The 20747-nt window shown below is 46.0% G+C and overlaps 1 protein-coding gene across 3 annotated transcripts in view; it reads left to right on the forward strand.

The window, feature by feature from the left end:
- Positions 1–3297: 3297 nt before the first annotated feature.
- SMYD3 (SET and MYND domain containing 3) overlaps positions 3298–20747 on the forward strand; it is a 463587-nt gene continuing 446137 nt past the window's right edge. For all 3 annotated transcript variants that reach the window (XM_048484814.1, XM_048484825.1, XM_048484833.1), the window contains exon 1: positions 3298–3447. In XM_048484814.1, coding sequence (XP_048340771.1) covers positions 3305–3447 — 143 coding nt within the window. In that variant the 5' untranslated portion in view covers positions 3298–3304. The remainder of the gene's footprint in view (positions 3448–20747) is intronic.

Raw genomic sequence — 20747 nt, forward strand, 5'->3', positions numbered from 1 at the left:
CAGACTTGCTGATTTAAAGAGCTATAGTTCTTATTAAATGATCACAATATAGCTGGTTTACTTTCACTTATTACTGCAGTTGATTCCCTAGTAAAACGAAGCAGGAGCCATATCTTAGACTAGTGTTTCCCAACCTTTTCAATGTCACCGTACCCTTGACCTTGCTCTTCATATATCAGGGTATCCTGTGGGTGGTACGCCCCTGCCACCCGCCTTTCCCCTCCCAGTTCCCCTGCATGCCGCCACACCCCCCCCAGGTGTATCTAGGAAAAATGGAGCCCGGGGCAAAATCTGAGCGCCCCCCCTCCCCCCGATGGACTTTAGTGGGCTGCAGCGAATCCTACACCCTTTCCTTCAGTGCAACACTTATCTGGTTCTAGCTTTGTGGCTTGAGGTAAGTTGGAAGGGGAGAATAGGGGGAGGGTGGAGAGGAATGACTGGGGTGGCAGGAGGGTTGAAAAGGAAGGCTTGGCGCAGCAGATTGGGGGAGGGTGGAACAGGCTTGAGATGGAGGAAGGTTAGGATAGTGGAGGGTTGGCAGGTGAGTATTAGGGTGGGGAAGGGTTGGAAAGTGGGCAGGAGTGGTGAAGGGGTTGAAGGTGAGTTGGGGTGGGGAAGGGTTGAAAGGTGTGGGTATGGGTGGGGGAGGGTAGAACAGAGGCTTGAGGTGGGCGAGGGTGGAAAGGTGAGGGTTCTGGTGGGGCAGGATGGCAAGATGAGGCTTGGGGTGGGGGAGGAAAGAAAGGTGAGGGTAGGGATGGGGGAAGATTGGCAGGTGAGTATTAGGGTGGGAGAGGGTTGGAAGGTGTGGGTATGGGTTGGTGAAGATGGAACAGAGAAGCTTGAGGTGGGGGAGGGTGGAAAGTTGAGGGTTCTGGTGAGGCCAGGTGGCAAGGTGAGGCTTGGGGTGGGGCAGAGGAGTTCAGGGGGGAAATGGCACCCAGGGCCCCCCACCCCCCTTCTGTTAGCCGGCAGAGGCTGGACCAGGAGCCTTCCGTGGGCCACCCCTCAGCCCGGCCCTACTAGTCTGCCCAGGACCTTCCACATGTTTTAAAATGATAACATAAGCCATATGGTTTCCATTTTTAATGTTGCCAATCGAAATTGATCCCTGGGACCACCAGTAAATTCTTGCTTGATGAATGAAGCATTGTACAGGGGACAGAGCAGGAGAGATGTTGGCCCCAGACTGTTTAGGGCTTTGAGTGTTAGTACTATATGCTAGTGGAGCACAGGTATGTGTCCACCATGAGGCTCTGGTAAGGACTCTCGCTGTTGCATTCTGGACCAGCCAGAGTTTCTGGATCAGGCCCAAGGGAAGCCCTGCTTAACAACCTGTGGCTGAAATCTTTAACTGAATAAATTTCATTGAACTGAGATTAATACAGATTAAGCATGCTTTGGATTTGGCAGTAATAGTGCATATTGTAACTATGGTACACATCACAACTTTTCACATCACAGTTTCCCAGATTGAGGGTGGAAAGTTGCTGCCCAACACAACCCCAGAGCCACGCTTACCTGGAGGTCTGGTGCAGGGAAGAGACTGAGGAGGCAGCAGGGCTGCCAGTGGGAGCTGACAGAGGCAGGCACAATGCGGAGCAGGGACCTTAAAGGGCCAGAAGGAGGGAAGAGCCCGGTCCCGGGGGCAGGACTTGGACTGAAAGTAGGGGAAATTTTGTGTGGTTTTGCCCATCGCGCAGGGTGCCGCGCCCCTAACCCCTGCGATGTGAGAGGGACTACTGTATTCTAAAGCAATTGATTTGTCCTCTTCTGTATAATTTTATATGTTTTAGCAACAATGTGTGTTTCACCTAGGAGCAGGGGTAAGGGAACATAAAACCTCTCCAGATGTTTAAAGACTTCACAGATTCCCATCGGCCTCTCATTAAGCATGGCCAATTGGCCATGCTGGTCACTGGTAAGAAACGATGAGGGAAATATAGTTCTAGGCTTATCTAGGCTTTTGGGGGATCTATTTCAAAGGCTTGTGTTATAGCTGAGAGAGTGGCTGAGAGAAACTAGTCAGCCTCTTATCACACATTAGCACATCAGATTCTATTAAAGAAAGTTACAGTCTAGGTTCACAATCTGTTATCCATAACTAACCCTTTTAAAGAAGAAAGTGGTGGTACATGCAGATGGACATCAAATTATGTTAAGGAGTAAATTGAACTGAATACATGCCCTACAGGTCAAGGCAGCTCAAATCAGTAGTTTAATTTAGTTAAAAAAACAGGCCATTTTCAACACTGTTTTCTATAACCAGTCTCTCAGATGAGCTTGTTCCATACAGACAAAGAGCGAACTACTTCCGCCAGTCTTATCTGGCACGAATGGCAACTTGAATTTCATTCAGAGGGGCTGCATCAGCAGATGGGGAGACCACGTTCCTGCCTCATATCACTGGACTGTCAGCTGCAAAGATTTAGGGAGAAATTATTTGGGGGGACACACAGCATTTTCCAACCTTGAATGAACAAGCGGTAGAGCTTTTAATTCAAATTCTTATTAATGGACTGAAACTCAACTTACTTTTGAAGTGGCAATTTTTTAATTAGTGGTGTCTGATCAATGGTTATGTAGTTTTGCTAGTAGTACTAAGAAAAACTGCGATTAATGCCTAACAGAGACTTTGATGGCTTAAGCATTATGTCCAATGTAATGGCATAACTACTTATTAAAGGTTGCCTTGTCTATAATAGTGTGCAAAAGGCAGATCTAAAATAGATCAATTCAGTTCAGTAACATTTGTATTCCAGTCAAGCTGGCTTAAAGGAACATATTTGGAAAGAAGAACCAAACTATAGTTTAGTATTTACAATTACAGACTGAATTGCTCAACTGAGTTTATAATTATAATAATCCAGTTGCGAAGGTGTAAGGAAATGTTTCAGATCTGGGAGAAGCAGAGTATTGCTAGTTGGTATTTTGAAGATCTCAGGTTTAATCCTGGACAAGTCTAGTTTAAAAGGTTTAAGGCATGGATGGTCAGAAAGCTACTGCCAGATGGGACAATATTGTTCTTGAAAGTCCATGCCTGAATCTATATCAGTGTGCTCGTGTATGAACGTTAGGATCATCATGGTCATGGCTTGTTTTAAAGCAGCTACAGAGGCTTGAAGTGGTAAAGCCATCGTTGCTGTAATTTCTGCAGAGAAACAAATGCAACTCGAGAATGTTCTTTTTTGCTTGCCCACAAAATGGACTGCCAGCGGCAGCTCATCACACTAGTGTTAGAGGCAGAAGGGGGCTCTGTGGAGGTGCAGCCTCACTTACTTATCCTTTCTGTGTCCAAAGCAGAATGGAGGTTTTCCCAGTCAGGCAAAGGCAATGGCCTGCCTCTCAAACACGTGAGAGCCCGGCGGGTGCTGCCACCGTGGAGCCTTTCGCGTACTGCGTCACCAAGAAGAGCCTGGGAGACGTGTGCGAGCACTGCCTGAGCAGGTAGTAGCAGAGCCTCCCTCCTGATTAATAGACGCGCCGGCTTAGCAGAGGGGTATGGCGCGCATATTGCGCCCGGAGGCAAACCTCGGCCCAGGGCTTGCCCCCCTCCTGCACGCGGCACCCCTCCTCCTGGCGTGGCGCTCCTCCCCCACTCACTTTAGCGGGCGGGGGCTTCTCTGGCGCCGGGGCTGCTGCCTCAGCAGGGAAAAGAAGCCGGCTGCTCGACAGCCAGCCCCTCTTCCCTGCCCAGCAGCACCCGCGGCGCGCGCGAGGGACGAGGAGAGAACCCTGCCGGCTTCCCTGGCGCTGCTGAGCAGGGAAGAGAAGCCTGTTCCTGCACCCTCCAGCTCCGCCAGAGAAGCCGCGGGTGAAGGGAAGCGAAGCCTGCAGGCTGCTCCTCCGCCGCTCAGAAAGAAGGGAAGGGGCTGAGGCTCGAGCTCCAGCAGCGGCCGCGCCGTTTCCCTTCCCTCCGAGCACGGAGGCTTAGCTTTCTGGCCCTTAGTTCTTGGTTGTTGTAAGCAAGGCAACTGCAGGGATTGCCTGTTTTGTGGAAGGCACACCAGAGTGTCTGAGGGGGTGTAAAAATGTTATTTTGCATCATGTTAGCTCTATAATGGACCAGTCAGGTAAATGCTACCACTTGGTGAATTGGTGAATATGTATGTGTGAATCAAGAACCAGTGTGGTGTGGTGGTTATGAGCAGGTGGACTCTAATCTGCTCCACCTACTTCAAAAGATGTCTGTTGTGGGGAGAGGAAGGGAAAGGAGTTTGTAAGCCCCTTTGAATCTCCTTACAGGAGAGAAAGGGGTATGTATGTGTTGTGTATCAATCCAAACTTCAACCACAGACGTACATTTTAACAGTAACATCCATTATGGATTATTTTAACATATTTTAAACCCATGTTTCTTCAGCAAAATATTCAAAAAGACAAACAACATTTAAAGCAATACATTAAAAATCTTAAAACACTTTAAAATGTGCTAGCCTGTGTGTATATGGGGTTTATTTTATATAGAGCCAAATTAACTAATATTTAATTGATTTTAGCTTCTGGTTTTATTGTGCTCTATCTATGTTTTGTTGTTCACCGCCCTAACCCCTCCGGGGGAGGGTGGTATATAAATATAATAAATAAATACATACATAAAATATGTGTGTGGTGGGACAGGATAAAGAGGGAGAAAGCAGTAGCAATTCTAACAAACCTATTAGTCTGTAGGTAAAGACCAAACACTGACGTATAGTAAAACTTCTTAATTTTTTTTGACAGGTGTATTTCTATGTATTATATTTTGATGTGATAACTGTTTCTGACTGGTAGCTTAAGTTTTTTATGGTACCATATCATCAAGATGGCCAAAGCCATTTTCCGCTAGCTTTTCTATTTTAAGTTGTAACTTGTGAACATGGATAGGTTCCAGAAAGAAGATTCTTCAAGTATGTGGGCCAGAAAGAACCTTAAAGAGTTAGCTCCTTAAACTGAACTCTCAAGGCAGCTAATGTGATCATCTTAAAACAAGTGTAACATGTGCACAGTGAAGTCTGCCAGATATAATCAAGCTGCTGCATTTCAAGCCCTTTGAAGTTTCTGAGGGTAGTTTCCAGTACAGCATGCTACAATAGTCTGATTTTAAGGTTACTGTACCATGAATCAGTAGGACTATTTCAGCTGATTCTAGGGTAAGAGTTAATGGCTGTGCTAAAATAAAAGTTGGAAGAAAACATTTTTGGCCACTGCCACCCTGACCTGCATTGCAAACAAAAGAGCTAGATTCAACAGAACCCTACAGTAAATGCACTCTGATTAAGCTAGACTTATCCTATTGAGGATAGGCAGTATAGTATTACCCAGAAACCTCTGTATCTCACCTCATGTTTTCACTTCAAACAGATTGTTTATATAGTGCATTACAAGTGTTTGATGTACACCAGCGGTTCTCAACCTGTGGGTCACGACCCCTCTGGGAATTGAACGACCCTTTCACAGGGGTCGCCTAAGACTCTTTGCATCAGTGTTCGCCATCTGTAAAATGGATAAATGTTAGGGTTGGGAGTCATCACAACATGACAAACTGTATTAAGGGGTCGCGGCATTAGGAAGGTTGAGAACCACTGATTGTACACCATATATGTTCACAATAATTGATACAACTCATGACTTGGAGTTTGGGTGGCATGTCTGTTTATGGTATGATAAAGTTAAACTCAACAAGATTTTAATAACTGTTACATTAGACGTGCCATCCTAAGGATAAAACGTATCTTTTCTCTCAGTATAAAGTTCTTTTGTTTATGATTTCTGAGGTAAAAAGGCTAGTCTTTACTAAGATAACTTTTAATTAAAGTGGCACACAAGCTACATTCTGCTCACTATTGTGCTTACTGGATTATATGTATAAATATATATAAATATACCTGTTGACCTTCATTTCAGAACTCACGGTTGGCACCCTTTGCACCTGTGTGGCTGCAGAGAAATGAGTTGTGTTTAGTTTGCTCCTTAGAAGAGTGGCACTGTTTGGATAACACAAGTGGTTGGGATGGTGGAAAGTACTGTCAAGTTGCAGCCAAATTATGGGGACCTCATAGGGTTTTTATGGGAAGAGATGCCGCAGAGGCACTTTTGTGACCCTCATTCTTGGTGGCCCTCCATCCAAATACTAACCATGACCAATCCTGTTTAGCTTCCAAGATCTGACAAGATTGGGCTAGCCTGGCCTATGCTGCAATGGACATAACAAAATTAGGGGGTGTTTTTTGTATTACATCTTTGTTTTTTATAGTATCCAGTAGATGGCAGTACATGAACACAGTAAAGTTGTGTTAGCTTTTTACAGCTTATTGTAGAAGCTTTATGTTGACAAGTATGAAAAGAAACAGCTATTCTGTAATTTTAATCATACCAAGAGTTAAGAGTTTATTTGGTCTGAGAAATGTTATTAGAAATAAAGTCACCTGCCACTATACTGGGGCCTCATTGATACCTGATTGGGACGGGAACATATGGTTTCTTTAGACATTTATAAAAACAGACCCTAGATCTGTGGGGGCGAACCTTTGGCACTCCAGATGTTATGGCCATTAGCCATGCTGCTTGAGGTTGATAGAATTGTAGTCCACTTAACAGCCCTAGGAGTGCCAAAGGTTCGCCACCACGGCCCTAGATGGTATCTGGAGTTCTCCCAGAATCTCCAGACTCCAAGAATCAGTTCTCCTGGAGAAAATGGGAGGTTTAGTGGACAGAATTTTGTGGCATCACATTCCCACTCAGCTCCTCTCTCTCAATCCCAGGGACTGCCGTCAAAAGTCCAGGAATTTTGTAACAACTCTTGTTTAAGGAACTAATTTTTTAAAAAAAGTTTCTAAGTGATATCCAGCACAAGATCTTTAAAAAGTTAAAACAGTTAAAATATAGAATCAATCTAAGCTCTCAGTTTTGAAACAGCACCACCCACTAGTGTAGATGGTTATATAACATTAACAGTAAAATCCGTTGTACGAACAGATACAATGGGCTCTAGAAAGCTGTTGGTGGGTAAATAGCACCCACTGAGGGGGCTAACTTCTGCCATTCCTCCCTCCTTGACACCACATCACCATCTCCCTCCTCATCCTCTTTCTGGACACCTGTATTGGCACACAAGGGTTAATGACCCAAGCGGGGGTAACCCTTCTTGTCTTTCCTCCCCTTTTGGCATAGTGTTGCCAGCTCCCTTCTCCTTTTCTTCCTCTTCCCAGAAGTCTTCCTATTCCTGGACACTTATATTGCCACACAACAGTTTGACACAGTTGCAGCTGCCAGCAGTCACCACCCACCCACAGGCCTGCACCTGCTCCTCCTAAGGCAGCTGCAGACAGTACAGTTACTGTAATTGTGTAGCAGTAGGAGAGAAGGGTGAGAGTGCGAGAGAGTGAGTAACTGCCACATTCTATTGTTTTGTTCATGTTGGGTTTTTTCACCTGTTCTGTGTAAGCCCTACCTCCAAGCCATGGCGATTGGCTTGAAGTGAGTCATTGCCACCATGGCTAGCCTTTTATATAATAGGATTACAATTTCCCAAGCTAGAGCTGTGCTAACTCTACACAATAATCACATAGTCCTCTAACTACTTAGATGTGGGGAAAAACAAACATATTGTCTGCCTGAAAATCTACATCTGTATTTGTATTGGTAAGGTCACTTAGTATGCCGCTAAATTGAATTAGGATATGTATAACATATCTGTTCTGATATTGTATTTTGTTTCTTTAAGTTGATGGTTGTTTTAAGTGGATGGTTGTTTTATACTGGGGATTTTGTTTTGTACACTATGCTGATCATCGACTGTTAAAATAAATTCATTCATTCAACTCTGCACAGAGACTAGACCACACAAATAAGAGGGTGTGGCACACTCTTCCTTGTATGTATTTGGCATGGGGGGAAAACTACTAGTCTAAGGTGTCCCTAGAACAGAAGAATCTTCCCTTTTTTTGTACTGACTGATAAGATTCTTTGAGGGAGAAACCTCTGTACCTCACCTCATGTTTTCACTTCAAACAGACTGTTTGTTTATTTAGTGCATTACAAGTGTTTGATGTACACCATATATGTTCACAATAATTGATACAACTCATGACTTGGAATTTGGGTGGCATGTATGTTTATGGTATGATAAAGTTAAAGTCAACAAGATTTTAATAACAGTTACATTAAACATGCCATCCTAAGGATATGTAGACTTTGTGACAAAATGCTGGGGTGGCTTTCACCACAAGAAGCATTATATATACGTGAAATGATTTTTTAAAACGAAATGGAGTGCCTATTGTCATCCTAGAGTACTCACAAGGGGAATGCAAGGTAAAAGCTAGAGAACAATTACAGGCAAAAGGTATTATTTGTGATTGGTTTTGTTATGCACAATTATACAAGAAATTAAAATTAGATTAAAAAGTGCATGGTTTTCATGATAAGATGGAAGTTGAAATGGAATTATGCCTAAAGGCTGAACAAGTTATTGATAAATGTATAAAGTTTTGTTGAGATTGGGTACAGAAGGAGAATGTATGATACAATGGGCTACCAACTTTGGGTATAATATCCAATTTGAAAAATAAGAGAATATATGGTCAAAGGAGATTAAATACACGGTAAGCTCTAATGTGAAAGACAGTTTTTATAAAATGATGTACCATTGGTATCAGACACCGGACAAACTGGTGAAGATATAAAAAATATTTCAAATAAATGTTGGAAATGTGATCATCATTTTATCATTTGTGGTAGATGTGGAAAAGCTAAGCAATTTTGGAGGTATAGTCAATTATTCAAAAGATGTTAAAGACACATGTACAAATGAAACCTGAGGCTTATTTGTTGAGACTTATGGATAGATCTCTGGAGAGAAAACATGGAACTTTCCTAAAATTTACAACACCAATACTCTATGTGCAGAAATGGAAAACTCCAGCTATACCTACAATTGAAGAATGGTGGGTGAAGGTATTAAAGTTGGCAGAGATAGCCCTTTCAGCCCCATCCAAAGGGGGCTGGGCTGAAAGGGCTCCTGGAAAGGGTGTAACCTCACGCCAGAGCATTTCCCCTCCCCAGGGCGTTTATCCCAGCAGAGGGGACAGACACAGCAGCAGCCACATGTGCCGTAGCCCCACAGCCACAAAACCTGGACATTCAGTGTGTGTGTGGGTGTTGTGCTGGAATCCTGCTTGAATGCCAGTGTGGGGGAGGTGGACCAAGGCATTCCTGGGGGCAGAGTCATTTCCCTTATCTAGAGTTTAGGACTGGTTGCATGGTGCATTGACTCTTGGATGTATGCCACCCTTTTGGGGGCATATGTCCTTTAAACCCTATGGAACTTTTTGGTGGTGGGGGAATTTTGGAGCTTTTCCAAGCTCCCTCCACCTCCAGAAAGCCCTACCGGAAGAGGTTAAATTTTGTTGAATTTTTGGCAGTTGGAAACCCTTGATAGATTATTTGGATAAAACAGAAAAAATAAGTAGATTATTAGTGGCTTTGAAAGTTAGGGAATGGATAAAATAAGATCCGCTAGAGAAAAGTATGATGTTTATCAGTATTTTAAAAATCCAATTTTACTTATGTTGTCAAAGAGTGAGTGGTAATATTTCTTTTAATGCTTGTACTTGGTGCAGACAAAATTGGGAGTCCTTATGAAAAATGTACTTCTTGGAATTTTTCTTTGTCTTTTTTGTGATGTAAAATTGTTTAAGTACTAACAAAAAAATCAATTTAAACATTGTTACCACTGCTCTGAAAGGGAGGTCAACATTATCCCTTTCTTGCACACGTAGGACTGAAGCTGAGAGGGATTAGCTGGGGATTTTCTGTGCATGTTATTAGGTATTAAATATTAGAGACATAAGAGACTCAGTGTTGAATCTCAAAGTGTATTTAATTTTCCTTAAAATCTGTAGAGCTGTAGTTGGATTGGGGCTGTGGTGCTATGGCAAAGGAGCAGTTAAAGGAGACAGGTCCAGTTGGCTGCCACTAGGGTCAGGGCTTTTTCGGCCCTGGCCCCTACCTGGAGGAATGAGCTCCCAGCTGAGATTAGGGCCCTGCGGGACATCTGTGAGTTCTACAGGGCCTGCAAGACTGAGCTCTTCTGCCAGGCTTTTATATCGTGCCAGCTGGCCTGATTGGATCATCGTTGCCACCCATGAGTGTCTGGTTAGGGTTTTATCACCATCTGTTTTTTCTCTTTTATTTTATTGTGAAAGTTTTAAAGTGGTACCATGGTGTGGGTACCTGTTTTATATATTGTAGTATATTATCTGTGTGGTTTTATTCTGATGTTTGCTGCCCTGAACCCTATTGGGAAAGGGCGGAATATAAATTCAAAAATAAATAAAATAAATACCCCACAGACTGCTTATAGCACTGAAGTTTCCCTTTTGAAGCAGGTAATACCGTAGTAGTCTCTGTGGGTAAAAAACAAACAGCTCGGCAACAGAGACTGAGAAATTTCTGTCTAGGAGCAACTGGAATGCCCTTCTCCTAGAGTCACAGCCCTAATTCAAACCAGGGCCTTCTGTGGCAACTTTTAAATTACATTAAAGACACAGAAAGATTCAGTTCGATCTGTTGCAACTTGTGTAGATATGCTGTTAGCCAATGCAGTGCCCCTTCTGGGGCAAATAATGCTTGATGAGGATAAACTATGCAGTATCCCAGCAACAGTTCAATCTTGTTTCACAATCTGTGAATATTAAAACATTAAAAAGCTTAGTTGTGATATGTAAAATAAAGTCGAAGTAATACAATTTGGGTGGAAACTGCTTCCAGAGTGCAGATGAATCTAATAACTTGCAAACAGCAACTGAGGTTGCCATTTTGGCATGTAAAATAAAAAATTAAAATCTTTAATTTATAAAATATTAACGTGTGCCAAAGGAAAATCCTCAGCAGCCAGCAAAAAGAAAACAGCTAGAAAAAACAATGTAAAAATTAGCCCATATTTGATGTTCATTTTTTCCATGAATTCAAAGTGACAATAATAAAGCTTTGAGGAACAAATAATAACAAAAACATGGATAATAGTACATCTAATTTGTAATTACAAAATTAGTTTCAGTTATCTGCCCTCATAGGATAAAAGGAGACTTATTTTATGTAAGTTCATTGAGGATTTCATCTGGGAACCATGCATTATAACTACTGAATATTACCAAGTTGATACCTACTTGTTTTGTGGCCTTGAGAATTTTCTTCCATACATGTTAAATATTTATATTTTCCCACTACTGTAGTAATACAGATGCTTAAAATTCTTTCAAGGATATTTCCATTTTGCAGAAGCCTTTTCAAGAAACAAAAATGCATGTGTTTTTCACATTGTTTTGCATTTATTCACCTAGCATCTTGGGGAATTTAAAAAGCTTGGCTGTTGATGACTTGAACCATTGAGGCCGTTAGGTGGCCAGGGTATACTTAAAGCTGAGGTGCTTCACTTTTTTTTGTCTGCTTTTTTGTCACATTTGAAATAGAACTTGCTATAATATCACTCCCTTCTACATTCCTTTGATATTCAAAAGATCCTGCAACTTCTACACTTCCCTTTCGAGTTTGGATGAATAGGTTCTTTTGTAGACACGTTTAAGCATCTCGAGGCAAGAAAGCACGACATCTAAGTTGACCTGAAGTAGTGATCCAATTATGTAGGTTTTTAATGAAATCTATGACCCCCACATCCTGAATCCAGAGGTGGGATCCAACCAGTTCTCACCACTTCTCTAGAAGTGGTTACTAATTTTTTCTGAGTGCTGAGAAGGGGTTACTAAAGCAACCTCCCTGCCCAATAGGGACTGGAGGTGCGTGTGTGGCGGCGCCACTGTTTGAATCCCACCACCATCAGAACCTGTTATTAAAATTTTTGGATCCCACCACTGCCTGAGTCCCTCCAGCTTGGCCTCCTTGTAGCTTTCTGAAAACCACTACTAATGGTCCAGATTTGACCAGAGCTTTCAGCAAGCATTGTCCAATACGTCTCCCTGAACTGTTGAATTTCCTCTGTTAAACAATAAAATATGGAGTTTACTGTTCACTGTATTGTCGAAGGCTTTCACAACCAGAACCACTGGGGTGCTGTGTGGTTCCCGGGCTGTATAGCCATGTTCTAGCACAGGGGTAGGGAACCTGCGGCTCTCCAGATGTTCAGGAACTACAATTCCCATCAGCCCCTACCAGCATGGCCAATTGGCCATGCTGACAGCAACTGATAGAATTCTAGGTCCTGGGCTATCTGAGAGCCTAGGTTCCCACCCCTGTTCTAGCACCCTACTCACAAATGTTCGCCTGTATCTGTGGCTGGTATCTTCAGAGGATCTGATAATAGGAAAGCAAGTGGAATATATATACCTGTGAGTAACAATGAAGAAAGCAAGGTCAATAGGTGAGGGCATCTGAATCGGAGTAGCCTGGCATGTGAGTAACAATGAAGATATTGACCTTGCTGCTAGAACATGGCCATACAGCCCGGAAACCACACAGCACCCCATTTACTGTTCCTTGCTAAAGGAGGGGGAAGCCATTGAGGCACTATTTGTCTGTTTCTCCAGAATGGAGTCCAGAATTCTAGGCCTTCAAGTGTCACTGTTCAGATCCTCAGAATGTTCCAGATCTTTCAGAAACAGATTGGATTCAACATGTCCTGGTACACAGAGCATTGGACTACACAATTATTCGGTGAAGAACCTTATTAATAAAGCTATCTCATTGCTTCAATTTGTTAAGGATTTGTTATGTTACATATTTTAGAGATAAGAGAAGATGTAGTAAAAATAGCAATATGGAGAAGACAAAACATATGCCAGCCAAATCAGGCCTGTATCCTGGTGTGCCTTTGCCTATTAAGGAATATCAGTCAGAAGGAGGATACCAAAAATAATCTTTATTGCTATAAAGGGAGCTGCAGATAGAAATGGTTGATGCTCATCCAACCTCTAGGGACCGGAACTTCTATACCGAGCTGTAAACAATAGCAATGCACACTCAATACAGTCTTCTAGAACTCTCCATCCATTCCATAATATATTTTTCTGTTCCCTTATGTAGTAGTCGCGTCTCGCCCTTGAGGTCAGAAACATCAGAGCTTGAGGCAGAGCCAGCGGTGATAGCATCTGGTGGAGATTGCCAGCAGCTGGGGCCTTGAAAGTGTCCGATGCTCTAAGGCTCTACTTTCAGCGTGCTGGTTCTTGGCACCTTTATTATGATTCTAAGCCCAGTATAGAGGCCCGGGCAGGGGGGGGGATTCGGGGAGGAAGCGGAGGAGACTGAGAGAGATCATCATGTGATGCATGATCTCACCTAGCTGCTACGCATGGAGAGGAGCATCAGCGCCTAGGGCCTAACTCCTCACCTGGAGGCAAGACCATTGTCCCTTTGTCCACGGAGACACCTGGTGGTTGCGTGAGCCAGGGTAGTTCACTTGTGCTTGACTCATGTCGGAGGGATGAGAGGGTGGGGAGGTTAGGAGTCGACCAGATAGGCAGTAGGAAGCGCCGGTGTTCCAGCTTCACTACTACGGGTGCTGCTGGGTCCAGCAGTTCATCCCTACATCTCCCTCCTTTTTACATTTAGAAGCGGGAGGCTTCGAGGTGTTAGAGGCTTTGATTTAAGGGGCCTACCGCCATTCTCCTCTCGCCCGTTTAGCCTTAAGCTGGCTGAGCCGTTTATGCAACATGAGAACTTGGTTAAGCGATGCAAGGGAAAGTCGAGGGTTTCTTACACATGTTACAGGCAATATTAGATACATATTGAATGAAACAAGATCCGGCGATGAGGCACATAATCATGGCTTGTCAGAGCTGTACAATAGCACTTAACCATCCCCCCCGGTAGCCAGCTCCAGAGGGCTGACCACCAGTGGGGCAAAGCGTCATACTTTTAGGCTAGATACAACATCTTGCAGTTCACGCACTTTCATATGAGATCAAGTAGAATTATCAGAAAGATTAAACAACAACATATTATGTACATTCTCACAACTTGGTGATGTAAACCAACAACAAATAATCAATGGCGGCACACCATTATCTAAAATTAAGCTTGGCCAGAAGTTCCTGCTACTTTCGAGGGCCCAGGGCATCCAGAGCAATGGATGTGGAGATGATGGACTTATCGGCATGGGCACAGAGCCAGCCGGCCAATGGTCTTGGCGTTGTAAGAAGCGAAGTCCAGGGACTCCCCACTAGGGAGGTCAGCGAGGGAGGCGTAACTCCGCTTCTGAGGAGGAGCAACCGCGCCAGCTCTCCGGCAGAAGGGTCGAGGGGCAGAGGCAGGAGCTTGGCCGCGCGGTGGCGCCAGACTCCCGAGGTGGAGCCTGGATGGGGCATGGACTCTGCATGGGTGAGGCGGCTATAGGCAACAGAGAGTCCCGGCAGAAAGCGAGGAGCAGGGATGTAGTTGAAAGTTCTCCTTCCTCGCCAAGTCCAGAACCAACCCTTGGGGAGCAAGATATTTCCGCATTACCGCAGGGGGGAATGTCCCTCGATGTGCATGCAGTTCCAGTTGGCAGGCAGAGGTGAATAGGCCGGGTTGGTTTCACCGTCTTGTCGCTGCCCGGCAATGCGAGCGCAGGTGTTAGACTTGTGATTAGCGACAGTCTCAGGATTGGTGACAGGAAGCCCGGCAGAGGAGTTTGAGCCAGCAGGTCCCCAGTTAAGCGCTCATAGAGTACTTTGATAGGAGCCCGAAGCATTCATAAAAGGGGCTTAAGCCAGACTCAGCTAGGGAAGTCTCCAGGGGGGCTTGCAAGCGGGGGGGGGAGCAGGCAGGAGCTTAGCGGGCTCCCGACCCTAGGTACTGGCCCAGGCAGAAGGGATCCAGCGTTGGCAGCGGCAGAAGTAAAATTGCTCCCAGATGTTGGTTTGGTCCAAAGCTACGTCAGGGTGTACGGCTGCCACTGGCAGGGGAGGCAGCAGAGCGGAAGAGCAAAAAAGGATGGTGGCAGCGAAGTTGGCAGTGATGATTGCAAAGAGGCGGCTGGGGTTCTCAGGCTGTCTCGGGTGGTAGTCTTGCTGGCGCAGCGACTCTTGGCTTGGCTGGCGGTCAGCCTTGACATTCCCCCCCAGGTCATCCCCGGTGCTTTGGACCCGTCTGGCGTCATTGGCTGGCCGTTCCGTTAGCAGAAGGCAGCTGGCTGAGATCCTCCAGAGAAGATCGTCCATCTCTGGGATGGGGTTGGTTTCTCCCTGGCTGTCATCTCCATGGGCACAGCCTGTCATGGTCGAAGCCAATCCACAGGAGATCTTGTAGGAAGAAGGACTGAAAACACACCCCTTCCCCAGGTTATAGGAGGGCGGGTCCTGCCAGGGCTTGGAAACGATAGGCGGGAGGTCAGGATCAAGCTTTTGTTGGATTTAGTGTTTGATATAAGATCGACCTATATACTGAGGCTTGGCCATCCTGCAGCCTGCGTGAGGAGTTTGCTATGCGCTCTGTTGGGGGGGGGCAGCCTACTCCCTCTTTCTTTAAGTTGTTTGACAGGGAGGGAGCAGAGGGTAGGCTGATCCCGATGGAAGCCCCAACTTCGAAGCGTCATCAGGGAATTAGCCAAGTCGAGGGTCCGAACACCTCATGAGGGAGGAGAGGCGGCGGATCTAGAATTGTGGGTATGCATGCTAATTTGCAACACAAAAGGGGATTTTAGGAGCTTTTGGGGGTGGCAATTACATCAGGAGGTAAAGGCGATTAGGCAATAGGGGTGGATTTCCAGCACAGACAGGCCGGTTTGCAAGGGGTCAAAATGTACCCCGTGATCTTGGTGGTTAGCGAGGAAGGCTGGAGTGGTGCTAAATTTGTCCCAGGACCGAATTATCTCAGGGGAGATGCTGCATTGCGAGACCGCTCCTTAAGGCAAGCGGCTTTGGCCAAGCGCGTAGGCCTGCTGCGCTGAATTCATACAGCTTCCTCTGGCGGCTGGCAAACACCACCCACCCAAATCATGAGTGGATCTGTGTTTGCAGCAACCCCTTGAGGTTGGGGCCTGTCCTAGCAGAAAAGCTACGAGTACCAGGATGTGGGTCAGCCCAGATTGCCCAATCCAGGGAGACCCAGGTCAGCCAAATTGGCCTCCTTCCGCCTTTGCTATTCGAAGAATAGAAGGGAGAGAAAGCGGGAGGAAAAAACAGAAAGTTTCTTTGCGGGGAATTGAATGTGAATTTCAGAAGGCACAACTTCAGGGCTTCAATGCCTATGTGATGGGTTTATCCAAGCATCCCAGACTAAAGTCGTTTTGCACGCTGACCAATTCCATGAAGTAACCTCTTCCCCGAAGTTGACATGAATCGTCCAGAGCGATGGGGACAGACGGTAGGCGGCAGCTCAAGTCCCTGGGCTGGACGTGGCCGGTGAGGGCCGGCTCGGCTCAGCGGTTTTGTTTCCTTCTCCTCCCACCCCCAAGATGTCGCGAGGACCCAGGTCGCCGGTTGGCACTGGTCAGGCCACTTGGCTGCCCTGGTAGCCCAGTCACATCCAGCCGAGGTGTCCACCCAGGCCCTTGAACGGAGCCTTACCCCTCTATAGTGAGCTCCAGGTATGCGAGCGGGAGCTCTCCGATGGAGTGGGTTTCCACATGCTACATGGTGGTACTGGCGCTGCGCCCTGATGGCTGCCGGGGCTCGTGGCCTTTATTGCATTGGTGGCGGGCATGCAGGGCAGGAGGATCAGCTACAGTCTTAGCTGGTTCCGCTGGAGTAGCTCCTAAGTGAAGTGTTTGCATCCAGACTTGGAGGTGGATGTGGGTCCCTAGTGCGTGGAGTGAGTGACTCCAGGGATGATGAACAACCCCTGCTCAGCTGCGAGTGGAGGCCTTTGGCAGCAATCCAGCCCAATGGTCCCCACGTTGGGATGGGGTGGCTATACTGGAGTTGGGGCAACAGCAGGACCTCGTGGGGAACTTAAAGAGGGAGATGGGCTGGAGTGCATGTGAGGCGAGATGCCACGAGGAGGGTGGTTTGGGTGTGGGTCTTGGTGTTGGGGCTGCTCTAGTACTCTCCCCTTGGTCCTGGGCTGGGGAGATGCCGAGCTTGAAGTTTCCCTGACAGACAGTCGCTTTTCCAGTGGAAGCCTTTCTGGCACTGGGGGCATGGGTTTGGCTGACTCGGGGGTCTTGTCTCCTGGGGGGGGATCCTCCTCCATGGGTGTAAGGCCCCAGGGCCTTCCCCACTCCTCCGGAAGTGTCCTGATCTGCATAGTGGAAACAATCATCCTGGGGGGCCACAATGGTGGAAGTGCTGGGGCTAACGGTGGGCGGAGGATCCGATCCTGGCAAGCCTTAAGCATATCTCGGCCAATTCAGGATCTTTGCCCTGAGCCCGTGGTGGTCACGGCACTCCGTGGGGCGTTCTCTCCTTGGCGAGGCGCATGAGGCTTCGTTTGGGCCTCCCTGGCTATCTACCTGCCCTCTTGAGAGCCTCCTGGAGCCTGTTCACAAATTCAGCGTGGGGCTCTTGGGGTTTGCGGATGGCCGGGCTTTGGGTTAGCTGGCTGGCGGTGGGAACCTTGATATGGCTGCGCCATGGCCTCAGAGAGCCGTAGGGTGGCCTCTGGCAGGACAATCTGATCGTTGGGGTTGGCGAAGCATCAAGCCTGAAGCTGCTTGTGGTGTAAAGAGCGCCGCCAGTAACTCCTAAGCGAGGCTGTGCGTGAGCTAGCTTTCCCAGATCACATATTGTGCAGAAGGCTCAAAAGCATCGCGAAGTGGTCTTCCAGTCATCGGGAACCATTAGGTGATTCCTTGCGACTGCTACAGCATGCCTCTCACGCCTGGGGCTGAGTGATTCCTCGTCTCGCGTAAACTGCGGCGGGCTTCGGTGAGATGTTATAACCTAAAGAGGCGATTTTCGACAACCAGCGAATAATGCCACCCTCCCCTCGGTATCGATGAAGTGGAAGCGGGGCATAGAGGCGAGGATGTCGGCATCGTCTTCCGTCAGGGGTTTCCTTTTAGCGGGTAAAATTGTATCGTTCTCGCGAGGGTTTCTGGCTCCAGCGCCATGCGTGAAAAGCTGGCCAGTGCTGGCTTCAGAAGTGGCCGGAGCAAGGGGAGGGGAAGCGAGCAGCGGAGAAATTGAAGGAGAGCAAGAGGGCAGAAGGAGGACGAGCGTCCAATTTAGAGGATAGAGAAAATTCGAGGGGTGAAACTGAAGCTGAAGGGAAGTCGAAGTCTACAGCAAAGGGTATAGACCTGCAGGCTGATGAATAACACTGTCTCCCGTCAGTAGCAGTGACATCGGCCTTGAGCTCTGTCGCGAAGAGTCGCCCGATGTTTTCCCAATCCTTAAGATTCAAATACCTCCAGGTACCATGGACATTGAGCTTCAATCTCCTCAACCAATTTCGCGCAGCTCCCCTCTCTTTATGGAACCCTGCGCATTTATTCGCGCTTTAGTTCGTTAGGTAGCGTCATAAGCCCCTGCTTTTGCAAGCTCCCCATACCACCGGTCATTTCGTCGGTGAGTGTCCATTTCGAGGGTCCCTGGATGCGCCGATCAGCCAGTTGGCGATACCGACAGGTGGGTCCCTGGATCGCCGATCCAGCCCGGCGTCGGTATGACCCTTTCAGGCGACGGTAAGCGGGTGGAGGTTAGAGATTCGAGGTTTGGCACCAACGTGAGTCGTGCCGAGGTCAAGCGCAAAACGAGGCGAGGCAGCGGTGATAACATCTGGTGGAGGGAGTGCCAGCTTAGCGGGGCGAAGTGTCGTGCTACAAAGCGACTCTACTGGCGTGCTGGTTCTTGGCACCTTTATTATTATGAAATTCTAAGCGGTATTATAGAGGCCCGAGGCAGGGGGGGATTCGGGAAATACGGGAGACTGAAGATCATCATGTGATGCATGATCTCACCTGGCTGCCTACGTCGCGGAGGAAGGGAGCATCCAGCATCCTGGAACTCATCCTCACCTGGGGGCAAGACCATTGTCCCTTTGTCTGGGACACCCGGTGGTTGTGAGCCAGGTAGTTCATGACCTTTGACTCATCGGGGGATGAGGGGTGGGGGTTAGGGTGCGACCAGAAGGCCGTAGGAGCGCCGGTGTTCCAGCGCTCTACTTACGGTGCTGCTGGGTCAGCAGTTCATCCCTACACCCTTATCTTATAGTTGTGCTGCTAAGCAACATTCCATAGTAATAACCTTCAGATGGGAGAAAAAAATATACTATTGTTCTATTCTAAAATACCAAACCAAAATGTATTTTTTCTCTGCTTCAAATATCTAAGCAGTCTATAACAAACCATTTTTAGCTAAGCCCATTTAAAATGGCTCTTTGGTTCATATAAATAAATTATTAATACAGGAAAATTAATTACATGGGAGTATGAATAGAACATTGAAAGGGCAGAGTTTCTGTAATTTCAAGTTTGTAAAACAATGTAGGCTTTTATTTGGTTCTGTCATGAAAAATGAGCAAATCCTATCAACTCTCATTTTGCTCACAGGTCTTGAATGTTTCATAGCAATTGTGTAGTATTTATATATTTTTAATCTAGGTCCTCATAGCACAATTAATTCCTGTGACTTTATTAATGATTCTTCAAGTCTTTGATTTTAGCAATGCTTTTAACAAAATGGCTCTTCTCTTTCCCTGTTGTCATTCTGAACCATGCTTCTCCAGCTGTCAACTAATTTTATTCTCATCTGTGTTGTGAGTCCAGTCTTGTCCTTGCCTTCAAAACCTGACATTACTCAGAGTCTCTTTACATCTGAGCAGAGGAGGAGCTACCAGGGGTGGGAGTGCATTGCACCGGGCGCACACCTGGGGGGGCAGAAAATAATCCCCTGTGGCACTCCCTGCCCCCCGTGGTGCCCCTGCCCCTCTATACTTACCTTAGTTCAGCCTGAAAGTGCAGGCTGGAAAAAGCGGCCTGTTCACCTGAGGCTGAAAAATGGCCTGGTGGAACTACACTTCCTAGGAGACCTTGTGAGCCCCAAGTCTATTAGCTATCTCTAGCTTCTATGATTGGTTCTTCTATATAGTGAGGTGCAGATCAATATAATCTGTGATATTAAAATGTAATTCCCCTCACACACATACAAGCATGACAATATCTTTTTCCATCCAGTTAGTTAATGGGTGTTTCTCCTTTACTCTTCTGTCTCTATAATGTCTTTAATGAGTATCCATGGTGAGTATAATACCTTTATTCTGAGCTATGAAACTTGGATGGGTGTTATTTTAAGGATACTACTGTATTAATGTTTACTAGAACTAAGTTCTACTGGTTAATGGGTTTTCTGAGTAAGTATGTTTTAAGTTATATCACTAAAACAAGGTCTGGAAAGAGACTGGAGAACAACAAGGAAAACATTGGAATGAGTTATCATTACCATGAGTTACCAATGAGTAGTGAGTTACCAATAATGTTGTATAGATTCTCTGTTAAAACTAGGTGAATGAGTGAAGGCAGCTCCAGAGTACCAATGCCATCCTCCAGTGGACTTAGAAGGGTGCAATCCTGCTTAGGGCAGCCGTGTAAACAGTGAGTGTGAATGTAGATCCTTTTTGGAAAAAAGTGCTGTGAGTTGCAGTTGTCCAACTCTGATATTCATTTTAGAATTTTTACAATATATATTCTAGATTCTCTAGCTGAATGCCTACCATGTTGTCATGTTCAAATCAGTTGTATAAAGCATGCTAATAGTATTTATTTCCTTGTCTTAAGCTTACAGCTATTTAGTTTGGTCTGAAATGTTTCTGATATGAAAAAATGAATGGAAGGTTAACTGTACAGAATACTTATGTACAGTGATCAAATCAGATTTTATTTTGCTGCAGTTATG

Source organism: Sphaerodactylus townsendi, linkage group LG01 (assembly GCF_021028975.2).
Source record: "Sphaerodactylus townsendi isolate TG3544 linkage group LG01, MPM_Stown_v2.3, whole genome shotgun sequence".
NCBI lineage: Eukaryota > Metazoa > Chordata > Lepidosauria > Squamata > Sphaerodactylidae > Sphaerodactylus > Sphaerodactylus townsendi.